Source organism: Delphinus delphis, chromosome 9 (assembly GCF_949987515.2).
Source record: "Delphinus delphis chromosome 9, mDelDel1.2, whole genome shotgun sequence".
Classification (NCBI taxonomy): domain Eukaryota; kingdom Metazoa; phylum Chordata; class Mammalia; order Artiodactyla; family Delphinidae; genus Delphinus; species Delphinus delphis.
This window is the reverse complement of record NC_082691.1, coordinates 11199528-11212709: the sequence shown is the minus strand read 5'-3', so window position 1 is coordinate 11212709 and position 13182 is coordinate 11199528. Positions and strand designations below refer to the sequence as shown.

Sequence of the window (13182 nt, the reverse complement as noted above, 5' to 3'; positions counted from 1 at the left end):
TGGTTACCAGGAACTACCCCCATCAGAGCCACACACGTTCTGAGAGAAGTAATTCCCCATGGGAATCAGTGCTATTAGAAAGCGGACAGGCACTGAGCTGGGAAAATGACCCCTGTCCACTGCAAGGCAACTCCTTGCACTATGGAAGCAGAAAGCTGTGGACATTCGCAGGGAGGGTGTCGGGGGTCAGGTCAGGCCAGCAGCGGGAGTCAGAGGGGGCAGGACAATCAGGCTGGAGCTGGGCTGACCAGGGCACCTGGGGAGGTGCTGGGGAGGGCAGCCTTGTAGGGGTGGGAGGAGGACAAACTCTCACCCTTGTAGGGGTGAGAGTTAAGGAGCGGGTCGGGGGAGGATGGTAGAGGTGTTGCTGACGGCAGAACGGGGCAGGCAGGGATGGTAAGGCTCTATTTTGGAGCTGGGTGGCTGTGTGCGTCAGCAGAGCATCCTGTGGGCGGGGGCAGGGCCAAGGCGAGTTGGCAGGTGGAGGTCAGAGGCTGTTCCAGACCCCTGGGGTAGCGCAGACGGGCACAGCAGGGCAGCGGGCGGCAGAGCTGGAGGGGACAGTGGGAGAAGAGCTCCCCCTTTTCCCCGCAGCCACAGCTCCTGCCCCTTTCCTCTGTGCTGTCTCCTGTGGCCGAAGGCCTGCTGGAGAGAAACCGCAGACCCCACGGACCCACAGAACCTACAAAGCTTCCCGGTCTCAGGCTCCAGGAGTCGGGACATTCGTAATATCGCTATAATCATTCGCGAGACATTCCCCGAGCACCTGCTACGGGCCAGGCTTGGTGCTAGGGATGGGATGACGCACGTCTCTAAGCTTGTGTTGCTGAAGCCGGGAAGCTGGGCTGACCTAAGGGTGGTCTGGACAAGCCCTAAGTGGAGCATGGCCCAGACCTATGTCAGGAGATGGCTTCCTAGGGAGGTGGTACCTTGTGCTGGGGCCTGAAGCCCAAGGAGGCCAGAAGGCCACATGTGGGACCTGTGAGGGGGCGGGCACAGCCCTGATGACCACCAGAGCTGTTCCAGCACCTTCTGGCTCAGCTCCCTCCAGCCTGCACTCTCAGCATCTCCATGCCCTGTGTCCTCCATCAGAGGAGCTGGTCTCAGTAAGTCTCTAACCAAAAACCATGGGTGCCTGGGGTACCAGTGAGCCGTGAGCCAGTTGGAGCGGGCCTTGTTTCCTGTAACCAAAGGTCAAAATGAAGGAAAGAATCTCAATTGTCAGTTCATCGTTCTTAAAGTTTTGGCAGTGCTACTGTTGGGACTCAGGGTGGGCCATCCCATAATAGGCCACAATGGCATATTGATTATTTTGAATTAAAGTTACTTAAGAAATGACCAATGCAGGAGGGACACCCTAAGCCTCCTTTCTGTCTCCCTGAAAGCAGGAAATCACCTCTCTTGCGAAAGGGCTCCCTACGCCTGGAGGGGGGAGGACACCCTTATTGCTAGAGACGGGAAATTGGGGCGAGAAGCCCGTATGAACACACCTTGTGACTTTTTAAATTTACAACCCCAAACCCAAATTCTGTTTAGATTCTTCCCCAATTAAGCCCTCAAAATCTCAGTTTCTTCATGCCGTCAACTCCTCCCAAATTGGTTTCTTTGTCTAAAAAGTATAAAAGCTGCCTGCTTTGGTGGCTTCTTAGGTCCCATTCCCATGAGACCTCCATGTGCAGGAATTAAAATGTGTTTCTTTGTCTCCTGTTAACTGGTCTTGTTCAACTTTATTATTGGTCCAGCCACAAGAACTCACGAGGGGAGAGGGGAAAATTTCCTTCTCCTTGACATTATTTCCTCCTCCTCTTATCTATGACAGCAAAACAAACCATCCCAAGTCTTACTGACTTAAAGCAACAATTTCCTATTTCTTGTGGTGCAGTGGGTGCCCCGACAGCTCGTTGTCTCTTCCTGCCTGAGGTTGGACATGGCCATTTGACAGCAGCTAGGGGTCCAACAGTCTCGGTTCCAAGTCCAGCCTTGGGTGGGATGGCTGAGGGCCAGGGCTCTCTCTCACGTGACCTTTATTCTGGGCTCTGCCTTGCACAATGACCTCCCGTTCCAAGGAAGTGAGGACAGAACCACAGGCTGCTTGAGGCCACCAAGCCATGGGCCAGCCCAGGTTCCAGGGTGGAGAAACAGACTTGGCCTCCTCATGGAGCAGCTCTGCATGAACTTGACACACAGAAAGCCTTGACTATGGTGTGATTGCCCCACTGTGGTATGCAGACGAGCTGTGGCTCGCAGGGGCTCTGTCACCTCAAGACAGATGACAACTCCTCCAGCTTGCCACCCTTTTAAGGCCCTCACCACCTCCCATCCCCCCTCCTTGCTGCTAGGAAACTGTCAGGTCACCTGTGCAGACAGCACCCATTAACTGTCTGGGGTACCAGCCCACCCCCAAGACATCTGCACGTTCCTCCAGCTGCACATTGAATCAGAAAAACAAAATCAAGTGCTGCAGTGGCCCCCGTCCTGTGGATATGCCCGGTGGTCCGGAACTAAAACTAGTGTCTGTCACAGGGGGCTTACTCTGGGCTGATCTCAGAAGAGGCTGGCAGGGTGTGGGTGAGTGCTGCAAAGAGGTATATATCAATAATTCACATGTTTTCATTTTCAGCCCCTGGGTGTGTGTGGGGGGCCTCCACGTGTGAGGACTCAGCCCGTCCATGGGCTCTCTGGGGCCACCTGTGGCCAGTTTGTTGTCCTGGAGAGGAAGACCCAAACTTATAGCCTTAGTGCCACATGCTCTGCTCTGGGATCAGTCCGCACAAAGATCGACAGCAGATTCAAACTTGGCTGTGCCACCTCCGGGCTGTGTGTGGCTCTGAAAAGTTTGCTTAACCACGGGGTGCCTCAGTTTCCCTGCCGCTGAGGTGGGGATAATGGCCATACTGTGTTGGTTAGGACTAGGTTCTGCTATAAGTATAAAAAAACTCCAAATAATAGGGCTTCGATCACATAGAAGTGTTTTTTTCTTTTTTTATAAATTTATTTATTTATTTTTGGCTGTGTTGGGTCTTCGTTGCTGCGCGTGGGCTTTCTCTAGTTGTGGCGAGCGGGGGCTACTCTTCGTTGCGGTGCGCGGGCTTCTCATTGTGGTGGCTTCTCTTGTTGCAGAGCACGGGCTCTAGGCGCATGGGCTTCAGTAGTGATGGCACGTATGCTCAGTAGTTTTGGCTCGCGGGCTCTAGAGCAGAGGCTCAGTAGTTGTGGCGCACGGGCTTAGTTGCTCCGCGGCATGTGGGACCTTCCGGGACCAGGGATCGAACCCGTGTCCCCTGCATTGGCAGGCGGACTCTTAACCACTGTGCCACCAGGGAAGCCCGATTACATAGAATTTTATTTCTCTTCTTGTGGACAGGAGGTCTAGCTGTCGTGGGGTGCCCCCAAGTGTCAGGGACCCAGCTGGGTCCAGCTCACGCCCCCCCCCCCACAACAGCCCTGGGGGTCGTATGCCAGGAGGGGAGGTAAAGAAGGGCACACATCTGTCTCTTAAGGGCAAAACTGATATCCACTGGGTCACACCTATTGGCAAGGAGGCTGAGAAGTGTAGACTTTACTCTGGGGCTAGAGGCTGGCAATGAGGAGTCTGCCACGTGTGGCCCTGGAAGGTAACTCCACAGTGCCTGGTGCAGGAGTGCTCAACAAGCATCAGGTGCTGTTCACATCCAGCCCTGCCTCTCCTTCACAGATGAGGAAACCGAGTCCCAGAGAGGGAGCAGGGGTCGTTCAAGGTCACTCACCTACACGATGAGTGTGGCCCCCTGACTCCCAGGCCTGCTCCTTTGCCGCGGAGAAGCCCTCCCCGAGCACGGTGCCTCCCTCTGCATCTCCACATTCCTGGCCTTTCAGGCCAGAAGAGTCTAGAAGGCTCACTGCAAAGAGGCAAGTGTATGTAGACCTATTATTTACCAGTCTCTCCAGTGTAACTGCATCGTTGCTGCAGTGAAATCAGAGCAAAGCACCAACACTGAGATCTCTCGGATCAACTCAGTCACCCAAACTGGGGGACTGGACCTCTCAGCCTGCTGGGAGAGGGCCTGGACCAGAGGGTGGGCGAGGTGGGCTATGGGGAGAGTGACAGCTATCAGACCCTCTCGGCTAATTCTCCGGACAGGCCACATCTTCTGGAGAAGCAGACGCAGATTTCTCATGCCAGGGCAGAACTGATAAAAGAGGCTGTCTCTAACTTTATCAGTGGTGTCAAAATGGCTAAAGAAAGAATGTGAGCCCTGCCTCTGAGATGGGGTGGAGGCAGGGCAGGGACTGGGGCCCGGGCTGGGGGCTGCACAGTCTCAGGATAAAATTAGAAAATACAGCGAACAGGGGCCTGGATCCACCCTGACCATGCGCTGCACACCTGGCCAGCCCGGTGAGGCCACTCTGTCCCCACCCTCCCATCCCCCACTCCCCACCCGCTCCAGCGAGGCTGAGGCTCCGGTGGGATGGAGCTTCAGGCGAAGCTGGGGTGATAATTCAAAGAACATTCTCCTGCCAACCCAGAAAACCTCTCCACCAAAGTCACAAGAAAGAAGACAGATGCGTTACTGAATAAGCACGAAGCCAGGACTCTGCTCATCACAGAGATGGCAGAGCAGGAAGTAGTCTCGCCCCTTTCATGCCAGTTCAACCCATCTGTCCTCATCCTCAAGAGAAACAGAAACCAGTCCTGAGTGAGAGGCCTGGCAGCACTGTCTGTCACACAGCTCACCCACCGCCCACCCCGCCCTGCCCCACTGGGACTGAGGGGGCCACCTGCGTTTGCTAACTGCCTTTATCTGGTGGAAGAGCAAACTTCTCGTCTCTTTACAACTGGAAGCAGGCTTGCAAGCTGGGCCATGGAAATCAGGCTCCTACCACACAGGGCATCTGGGCGAGGCGGGTGCAACCTCTCTCCAGAGAGATGCCCCCAGGTTCTTGGGAGACGGTCCAGCGTTGTCAAACTGGCAAGAGGCTGATTTAGCTTTTAAACAGATTTACACACATACACACACACACAAAAAGAAGGGAAAGAACTTACAAGTTTTCTAAAGGAAATGCTCTAAGGAAGGGGAGGAGAGTGTTTACTTTCTTTGCATCAGCGAGTATTAACTTTTTCTCATTTTTAATTTGCATTTGCCTTTGCAGCCATCTCTGCTTGCACCACTCAAAGCCCAAGGGACTCAGCAGCATAGCGGGTCGGCCCTGGCTCAAGGCCCTCCTGCGGGTCTTACTGAGGACAGTAGCCTGAGAGACAGCTGCTCCGCGAGCTCCTTGGAACTGCTCTGAAGAGGAAGGCGAGAAGCCAGTTTACATACGATTTTTTTGGCTAGGAGATACATGTAGTCAAGCATACGTCTTGGTAAAAGATTACTCCTAGTCACAAAGGACAAAGGATGTGTGACTCCTAGTCACAAATCAAGTTAATGATTCTAGTACTTTTCAATGTATGGGAAGATGCAGGAATCTGGGGTTATTGGAATCCTTCCTGAGATATGCATCTAACTATCTAGGGGCCGGTTATCCAAAGCACAGAATGCTTCCTCCTGTCTTCCATCCGGATGGTGGGCGACCGCAGTGGGCTGTGACTTGTAGAACTGGGTGGTGAACGACGCTTTTTGTTCTTTGTTCACACACCCATGATCTTTTTGGTCTGTTTCAGAGTCTTTCACAACTTTTCCTTGAAGAGGCTTGAATTATAAAATCATCCCTTACTTCTTTTTTTTAATTAATTAATTTTTGAACTTTATTTTTTTAATATTTGGAGCTTTTTATCAGTCATTTTTCTACAGCTATCATGGTTTATTTTATTTTATTTATTTATTTTTGACTGCATTGGGTCTTTGTTGCTGCACCAGGCTTTCTCGAGTTGCGGCGAGCAAGGGCTACTCTCCCTTGTAGCGTGCAGGCTTCTCATTGTGGTGGCCTCTCTTGTTGTGGAACATGAGCTCTAGCTGTGTGGGCTTCAGTAGCTGTGGCACTCAGGCTCAGTAGTTGTGGCGCACGGGCTTAGTTGCTCCGTGGCATGTGGGATCTTCCTGGACCAGGGCTCGAACCCGTGTCCCCTGCATTGGCAGGTGGATTCCTAACCACTGTCCCCCCAGGGAAGCCCCATCCCTTACTTCTTGAAATCAGTTTGTTGAACAAGCAGAACTCATGAGCTAGAATCATAACACCTGCTTGATGCTTGACTTTTGTTTTTGCTGTGTGTGTGTGTGTGTGTGTGCGTGTGCGCGCGTGCACGCGAGTGCTGTGAGGCTTGCAGGATCTCAGTCCCCTGACCAGGACTGAACCCGGGCCCCAGCAGTGAAAGCACCAAGTCCTAAACACTGGACCGCCAGGGAATTCCCAACACCTGCTTGATCCTGTTCACCCATCTTCCCGGCAAGCATGCTGTGGCGGGGGTAGGGGGCAGAGTCGGGGAGGCTGCCTGCTCTCTGGATGAAGACTCAGGCAGTGCCATGACGTTTGTGATCACGAATAAATAATAGAAAGGCCATGATAACTTTAAATCTCAATTCGCAATGTAGTAATTAAAATTGCCAAGTCCCAGGTAAACATCCAAACTGAACACCCGTCGGGTGAAATGCCTTTCCTCTTGCTTGCCTTCTGGAGGGAATGTGGTCAGTTCCTCCTTTCTCCCTCACCTCCTCCCGCCTCCCCAGCTGGGGGATTGCAGCAGGGCCTGGAGGGAGCGGGTGGGGGGGGGCGGGGGAGGCAGAGAGCTCTTACTCAGCGTTGCTGGTTCCTGTCCAGAGAAGGACTTCCTGTGTTCTGGGTCTTGCCCAGGTTCAAGCTGTCTCTCTCCCCACTGCCTCTTCCTCCCCCTCCCTGCCGTGGGTGCTCTGGAGGTTGCCCTGCTCCCCCTCCCATTCCCAGGATGAGGCTGGGTGCCCCCCAGCTCCTGGTTTCTGTAGGTGAGGTGGGGACACGAGCAATGCCCTCCAGAGACACCCATTCCCTCTCTCTGGCAGCCTGATCCTTTCACCTCCGAGGCATGAGGCCAATTCCGGAGGATTTCCTTTGGAAGTCTGCGTGTACTCCAGCCCCTCCTTTGGTGACAAGGCACCTCACCTGTTGTGTTTTCAGATGGGTCCCTCGGTGCCTTTCACACGGGGCCCAGCACACCACACGCGCGTGCAGAGACGCCCACCTGAGCCCGTGTGCAGAGATGGGGTCCCAGGAGGGCAGAGTCCTTGGGCCATTGGCAGATGTTCGCTGAGCAGAGGCCCGTCGCGTGGCTCGATCCGGGCCTGGTGGAGACGGGCATAAAGCTCTGGGTTTCCTCTCCTAGAGGAGTGGCCCTGGGCACCCTCGCAGGCCTCGGCGTCCTCATCTGTAAGCCGGGCACATCCCGGTTCATATGTCACGGGACGGTGTGGGGTGAACGGAGGGGGCCGGTGAGGGCCGGGCTGGTTCTTACAGCAGTCCCTGTGGAGCCCCACCCCGTCTGTCACAGACAGGCCACCACTGTGGGTCTAATTCGGAAACAGCGTTTATTGAGGTGCCCCCGCAGGCCGGCCCTGAGTCCCAGCCGCGAGCGCCTCGGGCTCACTCTTCCTTCTCGTCCCCATGCGTGATGATGTAGCACAGGGACTTGTAGTCGATGTTCCCGGCCAGGTCCATAGGCGTCAGGGCGAACATCTGCTCCACCTGGGGAGGCACTGGTGAGACGCCGCCCAGCCAGGGCGTCCTGGGGGCCGGTGCCCGTGACCCGAGGGAGGCCTGAGACCCTTCGCCCCGCCCCTGGGGCGGTACGCTGCCCCTTAGCGTTTTCACCCGGAGGCTGGGGCAGGAGCGAAGGGTGCCGTGGGTCTCAGGGCCCACCCTGGCCACGGGCCCGGCCCCCTCCCCTCCCCTCCCCCTCCCCAGTGTAGGAAACCTCTTCCAGATCCCGAGGTGCACCGCACTCTCCCGCCTGGGCCTCTGCACACACAGCTCGCCCAGCCTGCACCCTCCTCCTTTTCTGATTCCATGTCCTTCACCCTCCAGATCCCAAGAGAGGTGGCACCTCCCCGGAAAGCTGGGCCCTACGCCCACGAGGGCAGTGGGTCACCGAGACCTCCCCAGGGCCCTGCGGGCTGGGGGCCCTGCGAAGGGGCCTGGAGGGGTGTCGAAGGAGCCGGAATCTTCACCTCGGCCAGAGAGAACTTGTCCGCCTGGGTCAGGAGAAGCTGCTTGAACCTGGAGGAGGTGGGGAGCAGTGGGGAGGGCCTTGCAGGGGCGGCCGATCCGGGAGGGGAAAATGGGGGCTCCCCTGGCCCAGGTGGCCACCCCCCAAAAGCAGAGCGGGCCCCAAAGTCCAGGTGGCCACCCTCACAAGGCGACCCTCCGCCCTCCCTGCTTCCATCCAACATGGTGCCCCCGGCACTCGCCCTGCTGCTCCCACTTACTCGTCCCTGTTTACCACGCCCTTGCCACTGGGGTCAAACAGGCGGAAGGCGCTCAGGATGGCTTCCTCCGGGTCTGTCCCTGGGAGGCCGAGGGGGTTAGGTAAGCAGCCACACTGCCATCCTCCCGGTCCCACCCAGGAGGAACCCAGGGTGCAGGGGGAGTCCTCCAGGCCCAGAGAAGCAAGAGGGTGTTCCGACAGAAAGCGCCCCTCGGGGCTCAGAGGCGCCAGGAGCGGCTGTCCTTCTGAGATGGGCGAGCCTGGCAGGGAGACTAGGATTGGGGATTTGGGACTGGAATCTGAAGGCATATTTCCCAACCCCGAGACTTGGGGTGATCAGTGCTCATGGGTCTGGAATGCAGAGGTGGCCCCTACAACCTCTGGGCGGGCGAGGGCCAGGTACGGTATGGAAGGGGTCTGGGTGGGATTCAGGCCGGGTCCAGGCAGGGTCCAGGTGGGGTTCAAGCTCGCTGCCTGGCCAGGGGGATCCAGAGCCGCCCCAGGCTCACCGTTGAGCTTCTCTCCAAAGAGTGTGAGGAAGACAGTGAAGTTGATGGGCCCCTTCCCTTCCTGCAGCATGGCATCCAGCTCCTCTTCTGGGACATTCACCTTCCCTGGTGGGGCGGGACGTGAAATGGACACAGGGACCTTGAGTGTCCCCGAGTAGGGCCTGGGCTGCCCCTCCCTCCTTCCCAGGGTAGAGAGTGAGAGGCAGCTGTGGGTGGGGGAGGTGAAGTGGAAGGAAAGTGTGATGGGGGAGGGGGTGTGATGGGGGAGGGGTGTGAGAGGAGGCGGGAGGGTGAGCCGGGAGAAGAATACAGGCCGGGTTGCTGCCTGTTGAGAGCCTGCCTGTCCCCTCTCAGCGGGCTCCCCCCAGCCCAGCAGCTCTGAGCCGGGACCCTGGTGCCAGCAGGGCCGGGCCGGGCGGGAGGTGGATGCCCTCACCTAGCTGCGAGTAGGTCTCTCGAAGGTCCGACTTGCAGATGATGCCGTCACGATTCTGGTCGATGCAGCTGAAGGCCTGTGAGGTGCAGGCTATAGTCTGCAGGTGGGAGCAGTCCCCACCCGGGGGAGGCGGGAGGTAGGGGCATCCTGGGTGGTGGGAGGAGCAAAGACAGGGGCCAGGACCACTGACCTACAGAGAAGAGGGGTGTGCTGGGGGCAGGGTGTCCGGATGGGTCCCAGGTTGTTGGGGGTAGGGCACTTACTTCCTTGAACTCCTGGATCTGGGCTTGCTCAAACATGGAAAAGACGTTGGAAGAGCCTCGCTGGGCCTGCTTGGTGGCCGCAGCCTTGCCCCGGGTCCCCGCCTTCCTGCTGGCCTGCAACACAGTGGGAGCGGAGGGGTCCTCTCCCCAGCTCCCCGAGGACTCCCTGCCACGGACCTCCCCAGAGCATTCCCGGGAGAGCCCGGGTCAGGGTCCTCTTCCTGTCCCTGGAGACCGTCTCTCCGGGCCCAACACAAGCACAGAAGTCACTGGCTTCGCTCCCCCAGCCCAAAGGACAGCACCTGGGGGGCCGCTGGCCTTGAGTCCCCCCCACCTGGCACTCACCATCGTCTCTCTCTGCAGCAGCCTGGTTGCTGCGAGGGGCCCACAGCCCCCTTTATGTCTCAGCCTTATCACCTGGAGCGCACCAAATAAGGACAGGAGGAGAGGATAGGCCCAAACTTGGCAGCCTCTGCCTGGGCTGGGGGAGGACAGGGCCCCCGAGCAGATTCCAGCCACGTTCCTGGCGACCTTCAGGCCCCCCCGCCTTGTGACATCCGGGTGTCTACCCACCCTGACAGCACCGGGTGAAACGCCTCCTGAGAGCAGAGTCGCAACTCTCACCACTCTCATGCTGAACGAGGGGCCCCTGTAACCCCACCTGACTGTCCTTCCTGCAGTTCCAGCCCAGAACCCACTCAGGCCAAGAGGACAGCAGTGGTGCGGGGGCTGGCCCGGGGCCCCCACTGGGCTTGGGAGGGCAGTTGGTGGTTCTGAGGATGGTCTCTGGCCTGAGACCCCTGGGGATTCCCAGAGGTTTTGCTGAAGATGCTTGGCCCTGGCCTCTGGCCCCTCTGACCAAGGGGCAGAAGCCAGCCCTGAGCTGCCTGTGACCCCAAACAGAGCCTCCACGTGATGCTTTTGGAGCATGGAGCACTGCCTGGACCCCAAGCCTCCCCTGGGATCCCCATGAAAGTGGGTCACGAGCCCTTCTTGCGGGGCTCAACCGCAGAGTGAGGGGCCCAGGCTCCGTCCGCTGTGCCAGAGCAGCAGCCTCGAGGCTCCTTGCAGGCCCGGGGCAGACAGGGGCTGGGGGGCTGGGGACCGCCCAGAGCAGGAGTGGCCTGCTGGCTGCTCCCTGAACCGGGTACAGGAGACGGCCCACTGGGGTGAGGAATGCGGGGAGGCCAGCTGGGAGAGAAGGGTTCTCATCCATCAGCCCCAATGTCCCTTTTGTATAGCAAGTAAGTATTTTATAACACCTCCTTTACTCTCCTGAAATGAAATTCATAGGCTATACAAGCTACTTCCATGGAGAATTGTAAAAAAAAAAACAAAAAAAAACAATACAATGCCCTAAACCATAACATAAAGGACAGCTAGGAAATAATTTATGGTAAAATGAGATCAAATACTGCAGCTGAATGGTGGAACACGAGTACATTACTACTGATAATGAAGTCATCAGATGCTCACACAAACTTCTGATGCATAATTTAGACTCGAGAGAACTAAATTCCACATGAGGCATACCAGGAAACGAGAGAGCATCCCAAGGAGGATGTGAAACTCAAAATCACAATTGGAGTTAAGTTCTGAATAAAACAACACAGTCATTCCAGATTTGCTGGATAGTTTCTCTCATTGAAAAGTGAGTGGAATACACCCTACTATATACAAAATAGATAATCAACAAGGACCTACTGTATGGCACAAGGAACTCTACTCAATACTCTAATAACCTATATGGGAAAAGAATCTGAAAAAGAATGGATATATGTATAACTGAATCACTTTGCTGTACACCTGAAACTAACACAACGTTGTAAATCAACTATAGTCCAATATAAAATAAAAGTTAAATTAAAAAAAGATGATAACATCCAAAAACCTGAAAAAAAAGTGCGTGCATGTTAAAATCTTACGAATATGTGTTCATAAGTAACTGGTCTTAGGCCCTAGGCTTGGCTAACTTGAAGTAGGCATTTCATTCAGGACCAAATTGGAAGGACCGCAGAAATCATGTGACTTCTTGTAATCCTGGCCTCCCACTGCAGTCACTGTCACAACCCAAGTGGCTCCAAGGGATCCCCTGTTGAGACCGACCTGCAGCAGAACCAGTCCCAAGAACCAGCCGTGCCCCTTCCCAGAGCAGCCCCACTCCTTCCCTGACACTCCCTTGGAGCTCTCGGAGACCTCAGAACCACACCCCGCATCCCACAGGCTGGTGGGCAGAGGCCTGGGCAAGTCCAGGACCTCTGACCACACCCCGCCACACCACCCCATTCCTGTTCCTAAGGCCTGGTCTGTCACTCTTCACAATCCCTGGCATAGCTCTGTGGAGAGGATGGCAAACTCCAAAACACGCCTAGGCCTGCAGAGTGTCTGTGTACATGTGACCACGTCTATATGTTTACTGTCCCACAGTCTTATACACAGAGATCAAAGAATGGTGGACAAGGTCATGTTCTAAACTTTTAATTAAAAAAACCCACACAGTCCCAGGTTGGGCATGGAGAGGTTGGTGTGGTACATGGAGGTCTGGTGAGAAGAAAGAGGCCTGGGTTGTCCCTTGGGGGTGTGCTGAGTGCTGCTGGGGTTTCTGAGTGCCCAGCGCCGTGGGAGCTGAGGACTCGATCCTGGAGATGCTCCCAGGCCTGTCTGTGGGTAGGGGGACTCCTCCTCTTCCTGGGCCCCTCTGGGCAGGGGCTTTGGGGACTCTGTCTCTTGTACCTCCTGTGAGGGTCCATCCCAGAACCAGAAACCACTCAGGGATGGCAGGATGGGAGGGAAAAGGCTGCCATCTCCAGGCCTCGGGGTACCCACAGCCTCCAACATGGAGCTGGTCCCTTCCATTTCCCAGGCCTGGGTGATCTGCAGCTCCTCGGGGCCCCCTGTGGAGCCCAGGTCTAGGTCTGGCCAGGTCATGAGGGCTGCCTCCCTATGTGGGCTGGGTTCCCAGGGAAGCCAGGCCATGGTAGAGTCCAGAGGGCACCCCCTTCCCAGAGCAAGGGCTGAGCCAGGCTGAAAGCTCCAAGAGGCAAGCAGTGCAGAAATGCAACAAAATCCTGAGTTAATAACTCCCTTCTGGGCCCCTGATTGCAGCAAGAAAGGTGAGGTACTTTGGGGGTTCTCCATTCCTGTTCATCTCAGCCCCCAACCCAGTCAGGGCCCTAGGGCTATCCTACCAACTGACCCTGAGAGAAGAGGCCTGCTCAGGGCCTCACCGCATCCCCAGAGAAGCTTTCCCCATCTCCTGGGGTGACAGCGGGGATGGGAGGCATCCAAGGTCCTTACAAGGAGAAGCCTCTTGACTGGACCAGGTTGGGGGCACCTGTAGGAAGTGTGTCCCCTGGAGCCCAGGTCTAGAAGCGGCCACAGCCTCCTCCTTGCCTTGCAGCCTTTATTCTCACTGGCCCAGCATGCAGGCCTTCTTACAGGCCACCGCGGAGATCAATGCCGCACCCCGGCCGCTGCCCTCCTCCGACTCAATGAAGGTGATTTCACAGCTGGGCGTCAGCCTGCGCACGCTGGCGTGGAAGCGCTCCTTGAAGCTGAGCAGGGGGCAAGCGGGGCTGCGGTTAGTTAACGCGCTTAAGA

The 13182-nt window shown here is 56.5% G+C and overlaps 2 protein-coding genes across 3 annotated transcripts in view; both read right to left on the bottom strand.

Annotated features, from left to right (window-relative positions):
• Positions 1-7459: 7459 nt before the first annotated feature.
• On the bottom strand, positions 7460-9970 carry MYL7 (myosin light chain 7). Its single transcript, XM_060020188.1, has 7 exons — positions 9928-9970; positions 9583-9696; positions 9320-9395; positions 8884-8988; positions 8376-8454; positions 8118-8166; positions 7460-7635 (listed from the first exon to the last, which is right to left on the bottom strand). Exons 1-7 carry the CDS (start codon positions 9928-9930, stop codon positions 7534-7536), a joined length of 528 nt encoding a protein of 175 aa, XP_059876171.1. The 5' UTR covers positions 9931-9970; the 3' UTR covers positions 7460-7533.
• Positions 9971-12044: 2074 nt separating this feature from the next.
• GCK (glucokinase) overlaps positions 12045-13182 on the bottom strand; it is a 55474-nt gene continuing 54336 nt past the window's right edge. For both annotated transcript variants that reach the window (XM_060020186.1, XM_060020185.1), the window contains one exon: positions 12045-13136. In XM_060020186.1, coding sequence (XP_059876169.1) covers positions 12992-13136 — 145 coding nt within the window. In that variant the 3' untranslated portion in view covers positions 12045-12991. The remainder of the gene's footprint in view (positions 13137-13182) is intronic.